This window comes from Rhinolophus sinicus, chromosome 7, assembly GCF_057876585.1.
Source record: "Rhinolophus sinicus isolate RSI-liver-muscle chromosome 7, RSI-T2T, whole genome shotgun sequence".
Lineage (NCBI taxonomy): Eukaryota > Metazoa > Chordata > Mammalia > Chiroptera > Rhinolophidae > Rhinolophus > Rhinolophus sinicus.
In genome coordinates this window covers 13,611,781-13,629,953 of record NC_142507.1, presented here as the reverse complement: position 1 = coordinate 13,629,953, position 18,173 = coordinate 13,611,781, and the positions used below count along the sequence as shown (strand labels likewise).

General features: G+C 41.0%; 1 protein-coding gene across 4 annotated transcripts in view; it reads left to right on the top strand.

The window, feature by feature from the left end:
- TRIM55 (tripartite motif containing 55) overlaps window positions 1-18,173 on the top strand; it is a 40,876-nt gene that overhangs the window by 15,421 nt on the left and 7,282 nt on the right. Inside the window, exons 5-9 of one of the 4 annotated variants that reach the window (XM_019710692.3) lie at window positions 3,334-3,567; window positions 3,908-3,930; window positions 4,034-4,158; window positions 5,251-5,525; window positions 6,811-7,098. In XM_019710692.3, the coding sequence (XP_019566251.3) occupies window positions 3,334-3,567; window positions 3,908-3,930; window positions 4,034-4,158; window positions 5,251-5,525; window positions 6,811-7,098 (945 nt within the window). Of the gene's footprint in view, window positions 1-3,333; window positions 3,568-3,907; window positions 3,931-4,033; window positions 4,159-5,247; window positions 5,526-6,810; window positions 7,099-18,173 lie in introns of all 4 variants that reach the window. The other 3 variants (XM_019710693.3, XM_019710691.3, XM_019710694.3) reach the window with 3 other exon arrangements.

The following is an 18,173-nucleotide window of genomic DNA, read 5'->3' as shown; positions in this document are numbered from 1 at the left end:
CCTGGTACATAGTAAGCATTTAGTTAATTTTGTTAAAGGAATGAGTTAATGAACATAATTCTGAAATAATTTGAAGTTTCTTATCTTTAAGGTCTTCCTTGCAACATAGGTTTGTTAAAAGACATGTATTCAGTTGATGAGCAGTTCACACACATTTTTTTTCAGGTTACTTTCAAGTACGTCCCTGCTGGGTATGGAGGGAGTAGCAATGACCCAGGAATTCAAAGGCCAGGCACCAGCAGTAAAGGGCAGACTGGCTTGAGAAAGGAACTTAACTCTGCTGGATTTTTATATCTACATGAGTGACATGATTAGTTTGGTGCAAGTTACTTCTGATATCCATGCAGCTTCAAAATTCCACAACTGAATAATTCAAATTAAGGAAAATTGTATCTAAACTTAATAAACATTCAAATTGTGACTACTATATGTGCCAAGTAATGTACTAAGTGCTTTACATAATATACAGTCATATAATAATAATAATTAAGCATATACTGTGCATGGGGCAGCATTTCCTGAACCGTAAAGTATAAGCAAATGATAGTTGCTATTAAAATGATAGTGATTTTACTAAAATTCAATGTATAGTATAAATCATTAAAAAAACAGAATAGAAATCAAATAATACTTGGAACTGAAAATAATATAATTACGTAGTTATTCCATTTAAGCCACTAACTAAAATTTACATGGCCAAAATAAGTGACCTAACCTTTATCTGACTTGAGCAAATATATTAGCCATGACACATGACTTTACACTAGTCTCACTGAAAAGAATTCAGCTTTCATAAACTTGAATGTTGTCACACATACTAAATCGTAGAGGAGAAAACTTTTACGAAACAAAGACACACTGCCAGTATTGCATCTTAATATAATATCCATTATTATACATGATTCATGTACACAATTCATTTGAGAAAAATAAGCTAGAAACCATCATCCTATGTTCACGATAAACAGTAGAGCGTCTGACCATCAAAGTCGTATTTCAGGAATGCAGCGAGCACATGGTTGCCTGTAAGCTTAGAATAGAAAGTAATGCAGTGAAAGAAAGTTTGGGAAGCTACTCATAGGCTTCATAGGCTTAATAATAGTCTAAATCTCAAGCTAAAGCTGGAAATGGATGGAAATTTGGCAAGCTCAGAAATTTCCATGTCTGGACATGCTGTGTGAGCCCTTATCCTACAACTGCGATAACTGTCAAGGCTCCATACATTTCATCCCCTCTACACACCACATCTGTTTCTGCTCATCCTTTATGGCCAAACTTGGGCACCACTTCCTCTAAGAAGCTTTTCCTGAACTAACATCGCCACCTCCCAGCCGTTCCCCTCAAATGTCCCCCACCCCATAAAGGGTTAGACTAAGGACCCACTTCTATGCCTCTATAAAACCTGGTATAAATCGCTAATGTATTTCCATTTTTCAGCCTCCGTGGTTGTATTACATTATTGGCCCATACTCTTTCTCATTCAGTAAACGGTGAGCATCTTGAGAACAGGAACTAGTTTTAAGTCATTGTTAGGTTCCCAGAGTCTCATACAATGCACGACACAAACGTCATGCTAAAGAACTGTTGTTAAATGAACGAAGAGATGGGTGGATGACAGCAACACTGGCACTTACTATTAAAATGGTTTGCACCATTGGATCTCCTTCATGTTAGAAACTTGATGAGAACTCACTGTGTTCCGAGGGAGGCAGTGAAGTGAGGAATATATTGCTTGCACATTTGTGGCATTATCTTCATAATTAACAATTTGCTTTAGGTCGTCGTTCCCCCTCTCCCCCTTAGTCAGAGAATAGTAGAGAAGCTGGGAGAAAATGAAACATAATTTTTAAAAATCTGTTCAATAGATATTTATTGAACAGCTGCTGTCCAAGGTGGTATGTGTCCTAGGCAGACCCAGATTCTAACCTAAAGGAGACTATAGTTTCAATATTTAAGAAACTCATGTAAAGGGAGATATAAAGTAACACATGATATCAAAGAGACCAACGCTTATTAAAATGAAAGGAGAGGCAACAAGGGTCATACAAAAGTCAGAGATGTCAGAGGTAAATTGGCTGGACCCACGGAGTGCCCGCTGGGCAGGAGGGTAAGGTGGGATCGGTGTGGCTCAAAACCTGCTCTCAGCTCTAAAGGGCCTCGCCCCAGAGTTGGTCAGGTCTAAGGAGACAGACATACACACACACCAAGCTTACTGGAGCTTGCAAAACCAAAAGGCCAATGACCAGGCCAACTGGAAAGATAATTATGATTTAAATATGGGCTCAGATTAAAGGGAGCTGGATAGCACTGAAGCTGTTTTAGTCACACAGTACAAATGGAGAAGCCTGACTTTCCATACAGACTTTCCCTCCAGGAATCAAAGGCGAGATTTAGTATTTTCCTCTCTTAGACTGTACTGAATAAATAGAGCACCTGGTGGATACAGGTAAAAAGCCATACATGGCAACTATTATGGAATTTCAGAAGATTAAAAGATGACATTCAGCCACAGAGATCAAGGAAAGCTTAATGGAAGAAGTGATATTTCAACATGTCCTTAAGGTTGCTTAGCGTTTTCAACTGTGAATTGGGGAAGAACATTCAAAACAGAGGGAGAACATGAGCAAAGAAAGTGAGTGGTTGGTTCATTTTTGCTGGACACATAGTATGTGATGGAGAAGCATAGACTGTTATGAAGGAAAGCTGGAACCGGGTCATGGAGGGATTTGAAAGCTAGTTACAAAATTTAAATGTTATTCTTTGGGCAATGGGAGTCATAAGAGAGAAAAAGCACTGCGGCCCAGGAAAATGTGCTCCAGGAAAATGAATTTGGCAGCAGTGTGTGAGTGGCTTGAAGGGGAGATACAGAGGCCACTGGATGCTTCAGAATCTACCTGGGGGACTGAAACTAAAATAGCAGCAGTATAGGCGGGACAGAGAGAGACTGAAGGTACAAACCAGGAAGTACCACAGTTTTTTCCTTAAACACACACATACTCATTCCAAAGCAAAATAGAAACCTATATACTATATAACCAACATAAATTGAAAACAAAACCTGTCCTAATTTATATGACATTCTCCATTTATAAAGAACAGATGACTGAAAAAGCAGTGCTCCATTTAGCCAATTTGATTGATTTCGGATTGTCAAAGTATCAAACTTGAGAAAAGTGGGATTTTCAAAGCACACATATGTAGGCCTAAGGGACAACCTGGGGTGGGGAGGAATCCTACATAAGTAAATTTTCTTGTCCCCCAAAAGGTCCACGTGATTTCTCCAAATAGACATTCTTTCAAACACTTGCTAACATTAGCTAACCCGACTAACAGGAATGCTGCAAAAAACAGAAACAGGACCTGTGTGAGAAGTTCGATTACCTATATGGTATCCTGGAGGAGAGGAAGAATGAGATGAGCCAAGTCATCACCCGCACCCAAGGGGAGAAGCTGGAGCACGTCCGTGCTCTGATCAAAAAGTATTCTGATCATTTGGAGAATGTATCCAAGTTGGTTGAGTCAGGAATTCAGTTCATGGATGAGCCAGAAATGGCCGTGTTTCTGCAGGTAAGTCTCCTTTTGGCACCAGATGAAACTAACCAAGAAGCAGTTGTCATCACCTTTTCGTTGTTTCATGTACATCTTATTCTGATCTATTTTATCAACTAAAATATAAGTCCATGATGTGCGTATAGCTCCATCTGTTTAAACAATTTCATGAGCATATATTTAAGGGACCATGGCAGTGCTTAACTATACGAGGCTTCTGGTATAAAGGAGCAGTTAGTTATGGCTTTTAGAAACTAAGCTGTGAGATTTTCAGAGTCAGCAAAGGAAAGAATTAAGTCTCAACAGCATCTTTGATGAAAATCATTTCAATAGGCCTGTCTTTTGTTTGCTTTCACAGAATGCCAAAACCCTGTTGCAAAAGTAAGTCATTTTCATTTTATGGAAAGATGCGTGCTTTTCATGTTTACCCAAAGCTATCAAACTGTAAACAGTGACACAAAGTGGCAACTTGTCTTTGTTGCAGAATTTCTGAAGCATCGAAGGCATTTCAGATGGAAAAAATAGAACACGGTTATGAGAACATGAACCAGTTCACAGTCAACCTCAATAGAGAAGAAAAAATAATACGTGAAATTGATTTTTACAGAGGTTTGTTCTTCTTGTGACCATTTGGCCAAAACTGCAGGTGTATGAAAGCTGCAGAAGAGTTTAGTGGGAGGAAAGGGAGATTCAGAATCACTTCCACAATGGATGGCGACAATTTTACAAGGCTAATAATCTAATGTGAAGCTCTATTTCATTACAGTCTACAGTTTATTGACAGTGTTTATCTAGCTTTGCATATCGCAGGACCTATTATAATGTCATTATTGGGCATTGGACTCTGGGTAGTCAAATAATAATTGATGGTGATGATGATATCACAATTTCAACCCTATCTCAATTTCAATGATATAAAATGTCATCAGGTACAAGGTTAAGGATGAGATAAAAATAACACCTAGGAGTCATTTGGGTGGACATCCAGCACATCCACTTAAACTTTTCAGGGCAAGAATAGTAACAAGCCACAGAATAAGTCACAACCTGGAAATCAAACTGGGTCTGTGTGACCAGATGTACTCCATGAGTTATAAACGCATTCCTACCATTTGGCCCATAAATTCCATTCCTGGAAATTTATTCTGCTGAACTCATTGAAAAGAGAAAAATAACCTTGGAGCTGGCCAACACTTTGATGGTCTTGATCCATCCTAGCCAATATTGTCTGAGGGAATATTAAGATCAATGGATTAGGAAAAGAGTCATGGTAGTAATTGTGGCAAGAGTCAGCATTCACAGAACAAAGGAGGTGAGAAATGAAAGCAAGACCAGAGTTTTGTGTTTTCTGAGATAGGAAGAGAGTTGCGTTTAATTTGACAGAGATAAATAAGTGACAATCCTAGCCCTTCGGGAGCCTGCAGATGTAACAGGCTCTGGGGGGTCAGGCGGATGGTGCACAGTGGTGGCGAGCTCTGCACATCACACTGTGGAGCGGAGCAAGGAGGACAGTGGTTTGCATTTCTGTCCACATTTAACTAGAAGCGAAAAGCCCTGCATGGGGTGTTTGGGCCAGTGTCAAATGCCTTGGAGAGGATTTCCCTAACCCTGACCTTAACCTGGGCTGTAAATACTGACTATTGTTTTCATGGCTGTGGAGGTCATTATAATGACTTCAAAAATATATTACCTTACCAGAAGAAGAAGAAGAAGAAGAAGGAGAAGCAGCAGAAGGAGGAGAAGCAGCAGAAGGAGGAGGAGGAGGAAGAGGAGGAGAAGGAGAAGAAGTAAAAGTGGAAGAGATAGAAGATGTTCACACAGAGTCACCAGGAGAAGACGAAAGTCTGCAGAAAGCCTTGGAGCCCTCTCAGCTGGCCTCGGAACCCCCGGCTGCCCCAGCGACACTTCCAACACTTCGGGTTTCCTCTCCAGAGCCACCTCCAGCCCTGCCTCCTGTGGATGTCCCAGTGACACAGGTAACCGTTAATGAGTTCTTACCTACAGGGCACGTAGATGTGCCTTCTTGCTGAATAGCCTAAACCGTTTATTCTACTTTAAGAAAAAGATAAGTACATGCCAGATATTTGTATGTGGAAGACAAAAGATTTCAGGACAGTCTCAATGTCAGGGAGAAAAGTCTTCTAGGTGACTCAACAGATTCGTCGTTGTTACAACTGGTTGGCAAGACTTAGGTTTCACACAATCTTTCCACCAATAGCACCCTCAAATTTGAGGCAATCTTTCTCTGGAAATTGTGTGTGTGTGATATATTCATAGAGAAATGATTATCATGAAGATTGAGTCCGCTCTGAATACAGACATAGGGCATAGGTTGAGAAATAAAAATGATACTATACTTTCAGAACTGTGCATTTTCTGCAGATAATAAAGTAAGTAAATAGAAAAGCCATGCTAGTTTATGTCCCTCGTGCTTACCCTGAAATACAGCTAGAAGCCTAGCTTTCTATGTATCTGTCATTTGATGGGATTATGTGTTGACAGAATTATTTTTCAAATTTCTATGGAAATGAGCTCATCCCAGGGGCTATACCTGATTGGCTGACATTATGTTTCTAAAATGTCGCTGTCCAGTTTTCAAGCCTTTGTACTGACCGCGTGACACCTTCAGCAGACAGGTCCCAACCTGCTGAATCTGTGGGCAATGCCGTCTCATCACAAAGGAGCCCTCATTTTGCACCTGTGTTCAAAGTGCATTGAAATTACCTGTCGTAACAAAACCTCAGAGGGAGAACTCAGAGATGGAAGTATATTCTGTGTTCTGTCTCCACAGGAAACCAAGCTAAAATAATTTTTATAGTTTATAGAATCTTGAAAATCTGGGTATACCAATCGCACTGAAATTGAAAGAGGTTTGGTAACTAAATGAGAGTGAGATCAATTTGGGGTTTTAGAAAAGAGGTTTTGGGGACTCACACACAGTGTCAAAAAATTTATTTTGGTCAATAGTTTGACCTTCCTCTCCTATCTGATATTTTATAAGCGACTTTCATTTTAGGATTCTGCTGTGTGCCTGGCCAGGCTGCCATCTAGGGAACGACAAGTCCAAGAGGGCATGAGCAGAGGCTACGACAAGGGTTGCTGTTAGCACGCCTTCCCTTAGCATTACAAACATGCATTAAATCAGGCACGACACACAGAGTTCACAGTTGTCAAACCCAAAGGGAACTAAAATCTACTGCTTTTTTTTTTCCTCTTTTTTTTTTTTTTTTTTTACTTTTGAATTTTTCTGTCCTGATCAAGGGGGAGGTTGTGCCCACTGGCTCTCAGCAGACCACAGAGTCTGAAACGCCAGTCCCGGCAGCAACGGACACTGCGGATCCCTTGTTTTACCCTAGTTGGTATAAAGGCCAAACCCGGAAAGCTACCACCAACCCACCTTCTACCCCAGGGAGCGAAGGTCTGGGGCACGTAGGGCCTCCAGGTTCTGAGGATTCGAATGTGCAGAAGGCAGAAGTGGCAGAAGCCGCAGCCAGTGAGAGGGCAGCAGTGAGTGGTAAGGAAACTAGTTCACCTGCAGCTACTTCTCAGGTTAGTGTTGACGCTCTCGTGTCTGAATGCTCCCCTGTGCTGCCCAGGGTCCTGCCAGAATTGCAGCAAGAAAGAAGGGCTTCCAAAGGGGCAGAGAGGAACTGTGGCCGTGGGACAAACACAGGAGCAGTTCAGCCCCGTGTGGCTAGTGGTTTAAGCCTTGTATTGATTTGTTTTTTTAAGCCTTTTATAAAACAAAAAACGAAAAAACAATTCAACTTCACCCTGATCACGAGTGGTGACCTCACATCTGGCTTCCCAGGGGAAGGGGCTCGAGAGAGACTGGCCCTTGGCATGCAGTTTGAAAGCGGCTTTGTCTGCAGTGACTGACTCGTGTCCCTGTTCCTCTTTGCAAGGCCACTTGCCTTTGCTCAGCCTTCTCTGTGTCCTCCTTGGGCTGTCAAAGACTAATCTCCTGCTTTTGTGTCGTTCCCAGCAAACCCCAAGGAGCATGTTTGAACTGAATTCTCAGTCTGCCCTGGAAAATAACCTGTGATTCACGGATTCTGGGAATGTGCTGGCTACAACTAGACAAAGATAGTCTGGGCTTGATGAAACCAGTGCTGCCTAAGCATGTGCTCGTGGGAGCAGCAAAGTACAGGTTTTCCTCCATTGGATTTTTAAAAAAGGGGCATTTCTTTACTTTTTCTTTTTTTTTTTTTCCTTTTCATAATGAAGGTTTGAAGTCCATGTCTTCTTCCTAACACTGGGTTAGATGTTTGCATGGCTCAAAGATTCCATAGAAGAAATCTCCTACAATTTCTTCACAAGGATGTTCATGGTTCCTCCAGACCTGTGAGCATTCTTAAACGATGTGTGGGTCTGAATGCTGCCCAGACAAGGGGCTGTCAAAGAAATACTCTCTAGTTCCGTATTCCTGGGTCATCAGTTGATTATGAATGACAAACAACATTATTTCAAAAATCAGAAAATTAACTTCTCATCTTGACTGTATCTGCTCAAGTGAACCTCAATTCCATGAGGTAATACGAGGAAATGATTTTTGGAAAATTAAAAGTAACATGCTTTTGTGACATATATTATTTTCTCAGGTGAAAATGACAAAAATGTTTCGTTGGAGGAAATCTTTTGAGGTGGATTTTAGGTTTAAAAAAATGGAGTAGGCTTTGATTATTTCTAGAAGTTTGTAGGAATTCTTACATTTTTAGTGGCAGTTGAGTGAAGAGGAGTTGTTTTTTGAAAAGACTAGTGCCGTATCCAGTGAGGAGCATGAAACAGGGCTCGAAGCAAAATGAAAAGCCCATCTGAATGATGCTGGAACAATTATTTGTGACAATATCAGTGAAGCTTTCTTCTTGTTTCCTCACAGGAGTTAGCAATCTGCCTAGCACTTTTGGCTTTTCTTATACTTCACTACATCTGGAGTCAGATTCAGTGCTTGATTTTTACTTTATTGGGTAGGAAATATTTTCTTTTCCCTTGACTAACATCTCATGTAGTTTCTTTCATCAGGTTCCTCTTCTGTAGGCCCAGAGATGAATTTCTCCCCACCTTGAGGCTCCGCCACCTAAAAAGAATCAAGTTCCTAGACAATACGGCGGCCTCAAGCTCCCACAATGCAATCACCTCCAGGCACCTTCCTGAGAATTGCTCCATTATCTAATCCTGCATGGAGGGGAACCCTGACTCGGAACAGTGACTCAGTGGGCAATTATTCAGTAATCCAGTAAGAAGGGATCCTCCAGAATGGCCATTAGGGGAGGCCATTTTCGGGATGCTGCAAGAATCGCTGCTCTTAAAATCGAGGGAAGAGCAGCAAAAGACTCGTTCAGGAATATGTAGGGTTTCCACAGATGAAGCAGCAGCATTTCATCTGCTTATACCAGAGGGGCCCGGGAGGGGGCCAGATGACTCTTGTTTGGGATATATGGGCAATTCTTGTACTGGTGAGCAGGTGGACGGGTGACTTCTCAGTTCCCTTTGAACCGTCAGACTCCACAGTATCTTTCCCGCCTGGGGAGGAAGGTGCCCTGAGACTACTTCATGGGGATTGCAGCCAGGTGAGATCAGAATGAATAAAGAGTCAGAGAGCTACGTTTATTTACCAGCCATAAAGAATTAGAACCAAAGAAAAGTCACAAAACTAACAAAGAGCATGCTCGTTTTGAGATGCCTTTCTTTCTCAGAGTCAAGCCTTTTCTTGATTACTATTCTGAGGTTGGCTTAGGGACCGACATCTTGCTTCCTTAATAGCCTTTTGAATGTGATCAGTTTAATTAATAATATGTAAAGATTCAAACCCTATGTACTTTTAGTAAATGACCCTGCTGGACCTGAGACACAGCTCCCTGTGCCTGTAGCTCAGAAGCAATTCAGGGTGACTGGCTCTGAAAGGCCTCAGCTATTTCTGGCTCCCTGACTTTTCCCTAGGTTGACATTCACTCTTCTGGAAGCTCCCATCATAAAGTTCCTTTCTGCCTCATTAGCTGTCTGAACGCAAAGGCAGTGGGATTTTTGCGGGTTCCTGTCATATCTGTAACAATGTGTGAGTGGAACCTGCCGCCAGTGTCTCACAGTCAGCCGTCAGCCAGAAACCTGTGCCCCTAGAATGTTCTGAAGGTCCTTACAGTCTGCTCAGGTACAGAACACCTCCTCCTGTCATTATTTATGTCGAAGAGCAGCAGGAGGAAGTATTGGCCATGGACTCAGTGGGGCAAATGGGGAGAGAGAAAACTCCATGTTTTATTGGAATATCCTAATTGTGGATCTGAATAATTGTCTGAAGAGTTCAGCTTACATTCTGAGAATTCAGGTGTTGGGTTTTGTTGCCGTACATCCTTGTAATGCTTCTCTGAGGCTGCAGGGGGAGAGTCATGCTTCTTTTCTGTCCACTGAGCCCATGTCATGTACGCTGACATTCACATGCCTGTCTGGTGAGATGAGGGTGAGGCAGGTGGCGACGGGGTGGGCTTGAGTGAATGGACATTCAGCATTGCAAAGAACCTTACTTGTGTAGTTCTTGGTGTTTGAGAAAGAGCCTTTCACGTAGAGAAGGAAACCTGTTTATGATGGAGTACCATTCTTTGATCTGTGAAAGGGAATACGGAGAGATCGTTTGAGATCTCACCATAGTTTCAGATTCCTGGCTTCTGTGAATTTTTTGTAGGCCTGATTCACCTTCACCACCTCAGAACCCAACTCACTACATAATATTTATCCAATGCAAGGTTAGCTGGTTGGAATTTCACACTTCATCATCAGTCTTTCCCTGAAGACTTGGGATATAACACAAAAGTTCTGCTTGATTCACTGGTGGTCCCTCTTAATGTATGGTCCCATGTCGGGGAATAAGGTTGCCTTAGAAACACCTCAGGCTCACTTGCTCATCTGTAAACTCACGCCAGCCCCCATCAGTGGAACTGCAAACCTTCCAAGACAGCCAATGCCCTGTTTTGAGGTGCTTTCCTTGTAGCCATTCACACAGTGAAACCTGCCCTTGCTTTGGCTGCCTGTGATTTCGGGTGCCATGTGATCTCTACTCTATCGTATACTTTCTCTCGTCACCTAATCACATAGGCAGAGTATGTGTTAGAAGATGGTCATGGCAAAAACCAGACATCAACTCACTCCACCAGGTGAACAGGGACTCAGAGAAGCAGGGCTGCCCACCCCGTCCTCATTCTCAAAGAAAAAACAATTTTTCCACCAGGTTTGAATTCAGCCCTATATCAAATTTGGATCTTATAGAAGGCCCTGGTTCCCATTTGTTCTTCTGCAGGATGCACTTTGAACCTGATCACACTGATTCCTCCCAGAAAGTCACACTGTGCAAAGCCTCTATGCACGGACTGGTCTTTAGCTACAAAATCGCCCTGTCAGTTTCCACCTTTCTAGGCCAGGCCTGCTGTACGCTCTGTCACTGCAAAGAGAAGTTGTTGGAAATGACAATGGACCTATGTCGTGTGTTAATTTTTTAATTTATTTTGAAAAAATTACACCAGGTCCTACCTAGTCAACCACAGATGACAGGGCAATAATGAGGAGGGAGAAGGACCCTGTGAGACAGGTCGGCTGCCCTTGGCAAGCCGTGTCCGCGAGTCTCACCTCCTGGGGGTGCCTCCTTGTGGCCGTTTCCTGGTCCAATCTGCTTCCACCCCTGCCCTTCCTCTCCCTACGTGACTTACATGCAAGTTACACCAGGGTGTTAACACAGGGACTGCCTCCCGACCCCCGTGAACAATTGGGTATTTTATTGGGAGTAGGAGTGGCAATTAGATTTTTGCAGAAGTGGGAGCAGCAATGAAAGCCCCTCTCTATTCTCCTTCCTCCCTTCCCAAGGAGGTTCTGTGGCCTTGTGTGGCAGACTCTGTCCGACCATTTAGGTGGAAGCTGTTCAGGGAACAGGGATTTCCAGAGAAATATCTCTCTATTTGGTGGATTAACTTAGCAGCTGCTCTAGCTGATACTCGAGCTGGACCACGGCAGCTGCCTCAAGGTCAGACGAGCCCCCCCATTCCCACCCCTTACACACACACACACACACACACACACACACACACACGCACTCTACAAAGAGCCAATTGCTTTGGAGATAGGAACTTTGATATTAAAATCTCCGCAATTTCTGCCTCTATAAAGAACCACAGTTCATGTACTTCACCAGAGCATGAACTTGTAGTTGTATAAGACCCTAAAAGCTTTACCATGTCATACCTGGTTATTGTTTCTAGAATAGAATATACACTTTTCACATTGCTTTCTTCAAGCTTGAAAACAGACGATCAAGTTGGGCAGAAATTCTGCTAAGGCATGGGGCACTGGAAAGATCAGTGAAATTAGGAGAAAGGACTTAGGGTCCAGTCCTGCAGCTTCTGCACCTGACTCTGGGTGTTTAATTTTTTTGAGCCTCAGTTTTCTCACCAAGAAAATGGAACAACTACTTAATGAAAAGATTCATCTATTTACACAGCATTAGAGGGTGAAAAATCTAGTATGAATAATTTTATATATTGTTTCAGGATGTTTTCATTGGGAGGGTTATGGAATAAGGACTGATGCAAATCATTCTGAGTGACAATAATGACAATAGATTCTCAGTGAAATGGAGAGTCTATTGCAGTTCTCAAGATACATTTCTTGCCTTGAAGCTCTTACAGAAGTCCTCATTTCCCAAACTGTTTTCCAAATGTCCTCCTAGGCACCCATTTAACCGAATGTTTACATAGCTGTTATTACCCCTTTAGATGCCATAAACTCCATAAAACCCATGATGGCTCAACTCTTGAGGTCCACCTAAAGGTACTTATAGAGCTCACTGCCCAGTAGAGCAAAGATAGAATGTACATATTACAGGCAGTCACAGAACAGTAGAGGAATGAAGAGAGGAAAGACACGTGATTTTTAAAATGCATCCATTTTAAGTGTACACACAGTTCAACAACTTTTTACAAATATGTAATATTTGTAGTAGCAGTGTACAGCCACTACCACAATTAAGATAGAGAATATTTCTGTCACTCCACAAAGTTCCCTCATGGGTCTTTGCAGTTATTCCCCTCCCAGCATCCCAGCTGACGTTTTGCTAGTCATTATAGCTTTGCCAGTTCTAGAAGGTTATATACATGAAAAGATCCATTCTGTAGACTTTTGTGACTGGCTTCTTTCACTGAGCATGTTACTTTTGAGATTCATTCATTTTGTTGCATGTATCAGTAGCCCATTTCATTTGATTCCTGAGTGGTAAGTATTCCATTGTGTGGGTATACCACAACATACCTATTTATCACTTGATGGATGGTTATGTTGTCAGCAGTTTTGGCAACTATACATAAAGCTACTATGAACATTCACATATCGGTCTGTGTGAATGTATGTTTTCATTTCTCTTGAGTAAATACCTAGGAGTGGGATTGTGGGATTGTGTAGTAAGTTCCTGGTTCATTTCATAAGAAACTGTCAAACTTTTCCGTAGTGGCTATTCAGTTTTGTGTTTCCACCAGCAATGTAAAAACCTTCTAATTATTCCACATCCTAGCCAGAACTTGCTACTGAGTCAATCTTTTACATTTTTGCCATTCTAATGGATGTGCGTGGTATCTTCTTGTAGTTTTGATTTGCATTTTCCAGATGACTAATGATGTTTAGCATCTTTTTCATGTACTTAGTCATTTTTATATTTACTTTGATGAAGTATCTGTTCTCATATTTTGCTGACTTTTTATTGGGTTATTTACCTCCTCAGAGAGTTGTAAACGTTTTTTATGTATTTTGGATAAAACTCCCTTATCACACATGTTTTGCAAATATGTTTTCCCAGTCTGTGGCTTGCCTTTTCATTTTTTCAACAGTATATTTTGAAGAGCAAACATTTTTTGCTTTAATGAAGTCCAGTTTGTCGTGTTTTTCCTTTATCACTTATACTTGTGTCCTATTTAAAAATCTTTGCTTAACTCAAAATTACAAAGATTTTCTCCTATATTTTCTTCTAGAATTTTTATAGTTTTAGCTCTTAAAGTAGAGCTACCTTGTTTCCCCAAAAATAAGACCTAGCCAGACCATCAGCTTTAATGAGTCTTTTGGAGCAAAAATTAATATAAGACCCAGTTTTATATGATTATATTATATTATATTATATTATATTATATTATATTATACCCAGTCTTATATTATACTAAAATAAGACCAGGTCTTATATTAATTTTTGCTCCAAAAGACACATTAAAACTGATGGTCTGGCTAGGTCTTATTTTCAGGGAAACATGGTAACATCATTTTAAGTTAATTCTTGTGTATATATGAGGTAAAAATAAAGGTTTTGGTTTTAGTTTATTTGTTTTCCATATAGATATTTGTTCCAGCAGTATTTTTTTTTTAAAGAGTATCCTTTCCCTCAGAGAATTACCTTGATGACTTTGTAGAAACTCAAAAGACCGTTTATGTGGGCCTTCTTCTGGACTCTCTATTTTGTACCATTGATCGGTATGTTTGTCCCTCTACCAATATCACACTGTCCTGATTATTATAACTTTGTAGAAATCTCCAAAACAGGTCATGTACGTCCTCTACTTTATTGGTTTTCTCTATTTTTTTTTTTTTTTGGCTATTTTCTATTTTATTCATTTTTGCTTTCTTTTCATTTTTATGCTTACTTTGGGTTTCATTTTCTCTTCTCTTTCTAGTTTCTTAGGGTTACAGTTTGGATTATTGATTTGAAATCTTTCTTCTTTTCTAATAGAAGAATTTAATGCTATACATTTTCTTCTACTCACTCACTGCTTAGCTACATCCCACAAGATTTGGTATGTTGTATTTTCATTTAATTCAAAATATTTTCTAACTTAACTTGTGGTTTCTTCCTTGGCCCATGGATTATTTAGATGAGTAGCATTTAATTTGTAGATATTGGGAAATTTTCTAGATAGCTTTCTGTTTGATTTCTGGTTTGATCCTGTTGTGGAGAGAGACTATTCTTTACCATATGAGTCCAGTCTTTTAAAATTTATTGAGATTTGTTTTATGGTCCAAAATATGATCTAACTTGGTGAATGTTCCATGTGTAACTGAAAACATTGTATTTTCTGTTGCTGCTGGGTGAAATGTTCTACAAATGTCAATTAGTTCAATTGATTTGTAGTGTTGTTCAAGTCTACTGTAGCCTTACTGATTTTCTGTTTACTTGTTTTACCAGTTGCAGAGAGAGGAATTTTGAGATCTCTGACTACAATTGTAGATCTGTGTATTTTTCCTTGGAGTCCTGTGAGTTTTGCCTCATGTATTTTGAAACTCTGTTTAGATGCATTCACATTCATCATTGTCATAGTTCTTGAAGAATTGTTAAGAATGGTTTAAAAAAAGACAGGCGAGGAGCTAGCAAAGATGATTTTCTCTTCTTGAAGCCCAGGGTTTATTTCCTAGGCTCTCAGAAACTCATACTTGTGTCCCCAGGCCTGAGATCTATTCAAATTTCTCATCATCCCAAGATTCAGTCCCCATGAAAATATTCATATTTTCCTAAATTGAGATGAATTATGGGCTGATATTCCAAGGAGAAGCAGCCTTGGGGAGCCCTGGGTCTCCACAAGGTGTCACATGCAAAAAGATAAAATCATTTTCATGCAAATGACCTTTGAGACCAAATCATTCATTCTGATTTCAAGGGTAAATATCAACTCCAGTTGCCACCAGAGACTGAGAGGTGAGAGATGCCTGAGGTTAGAGGTCTAGAAAGCTTCTTTTCTGAGCGAGATTAATCTCACAAGGTACTATAGAACATCTTAAAAAAAAAGCAGGAGACTAAGAACATGATTTCCCATGAGTGTGACAATAGGTCCTGTGTTCTTTGAAATAATCTATTTAATTTTCCAAAACAAACTGAAATGGATGAAAATTTAACTAAGTTCTCTAAATTTAATTGAGGATTCAAGGTGTCAAATTATTTTCAAATAGAAAACCACACTGAGAACGATTGCTATATATTACAAATTAGGAGAGTCAGGCTTACAAATCACTGGTATACCAGGTGCCCTGACTGTGCTGGAATTTCAGCTGGGTAAAATCAGAGAGAAAACTGATCAATGGTCAGGATTGGCCTGCAGTTACTGCACAACACTGTCCAGGACTTAATACCATGTTTCCCTGAAAACAAGACCTAGCTGGACAATCAGCTCTAATGCGTCTTTTGGAGTAAAAATTAATAAAGACCCGTTGTTATATTATATTATACTATGCTGTACTATATTATATTAGACCCAGTCTTTTTTATAGTAAAATAAGACCGAGTCATATTAATTTTTACTCCAAAAGATGCATTAGAGCTGATTGTCCGGCTAGGTCTTATTTTTGGGGAAACATGGTAATCCTGGAAATTATAACAATTTATAGTAATGAAATGAAGGCATTTTTACATTGAAAAAAATTTCAGGAGAGAGTAAGGTTTTTCTTAAACAAGTAAGTTTTAATGAGGCCATTACGTTAACATTGTAAATGTTTTATTATTTGCATCCTACAACTGTAATTTTCTTTTTCTGGGTTGTTTTTTTTTTCCCCTTGCTGGGAAAGTGATATCCTAATAACTGTCAATTTGAGGGCTCTCCTAAAAGGACAAAAAATCTATACTTAAACTGCAGACTATGTTTCTCAGGATCAAATAGCATTCTTAGTAAATGTCCCTTTAATAGGAAACTAAAATGGATGTATCCATTTTAAAGAGGGAAATATAATGTAAATCGTGTGTGAGCAATGTAATGAATTCATTTCCCCTGGCAACCTGTGCCTACAGCTCTACAATTCCATGAAAACAGTAACACAGCCCTGGGGAGAGCTCTCTGGGGAAGTTGTTATGACACAGCTAGTTGAGTTTTGCTTCCTGTGTTTTAAAATTATTTCTTATTCTGATTTAACCTCAGACCTTTGTCAGTTGTACATCCTGTGGATTTTTTCTGTCTTTTTAAACATTTCTCCACGATTTCCATGATGTGCCTTTTCCCCACCACAGCCCACAAAGTGGTGAATTAATCCACCACCTAATGCATCTAAAAAACCAAAGCCACATGGCAACGGCTGTAACTAACGTTAACAACTACACATTTCTTCCTCATTCACAAAGTCTTTCATAGAGATTCTTTCACTTAAACCCTGGACAGAAGGAATGGTTAAACGTCCTCCTTTCATAGTGGGGGATCTCAGACGTTGAGGACTTGCTTGGATCACAGAGCTGCTGGGAGCTTGGTCCCCAGTGACTCCTTGGCTTCCCCAATGGGACGTGCGCATGCAGTACAATGGAGGCCAAGCCCACATCTGGGGAAAGTGAGCAAATCCCCACTTTACCTGGGCTGATGTGAATGAAGCAAAAACAGTGGGGCCAAGGGTTCTCCTTGCTTTGATGCACCACTGATAACCCACTGGCATAGCCTCACAGGGCAGGTCGTTTCTCGGCCTCCACTGCTCGCAGGGGTATGGCGGTACATTGCAAATGAGAGCACGCCATGCTGCTGACCACCCTGCTTCTCTATCTGACTTCCAGGGTCAGAGTTGGCCCGTCTCCAGAGTCTCATATGCTCAACAGCACTGGCTGCCCCTTTTCTCTTTGGATTTGTGGCCAACTATTAACAAATCTCAGCATTTTATCCTTAGAGTGACTTGGAGCAAGTTCTTCAGACTTTCTGCTTCTGCATTTTCTCATCCGTAAACTGGGCATAATAGTGCTATCTACCTCCCATTGCTCTTGAGAACCTGTTTGGCCTATGTGCCCACCAGAGGCACAGAAGCCCTTGTCTGTGAGCATGAGTGATCTAATTAGCAGTTGTCTGTAATTCGGGTCTTGCAGAAAGGGTGAGAGCACACACATACAGTCTGTTGGGGACGCACATGGTGGGGTCCACAGCTGAGAAGAGAGCTGGCGTGGAGTTTTCGCCAGGCTGCGATATCAGCAGTTTACCTTCTCCTTCCTGCTCCCCACCTGACCCCCTCAATTCCTAGACACCACGTTTGAAACAAACCAAACAGAATACACCCTACATCTTCCTCTAGGTCAAGAAAAAGTGAGTGAATGAGTTTCTTTTTGTTTCACAGGCCTGAGGAAGTTACTTTTGTTTCTGATCTTCCCTTAGCAAGAAGGAAGCAGCTAATGGCAACAAAGCCCCCAAATCCACTCCCTTCACCCATCCCTTAAATCACTCAGTGTGTACAGCTCCAAATCCTCCCAAGGGGACAAAAAGGCTTTTTGGTGACTGTTTTCCTGCCAGAGCTCTTTCGGGGGGTTACCTGTTTTCTTCTTCCTCTAGCATTCATGGAGAGCGGGCTGTATGTTCACAGCTCTGTGCTTCGGTCCTAAGATGTCTTGGTTGCTCCACCACCAAGGAGAAATGTCTGCATTCTTAGGAAAGAAATGGCCATAATGGCAGACCTGCCTGACAGAGTTTCCAGGGCTTAGACCCTTGGCGGTGAGTCTTGGGCCTGTCTCAGTTACTTCTCAGGCTGATGACCGGCCCAGGCTCTTGGCTGTACTCTTTTCCAGTCTGGAATCCATAAAGCTTAAGCTATCCAAGGGCGTAAGTTTCAGGAATGGTAACTAGGGGAGTAGGCCAGTGCTTGGGTTTAATCTTTCCAAATAAACA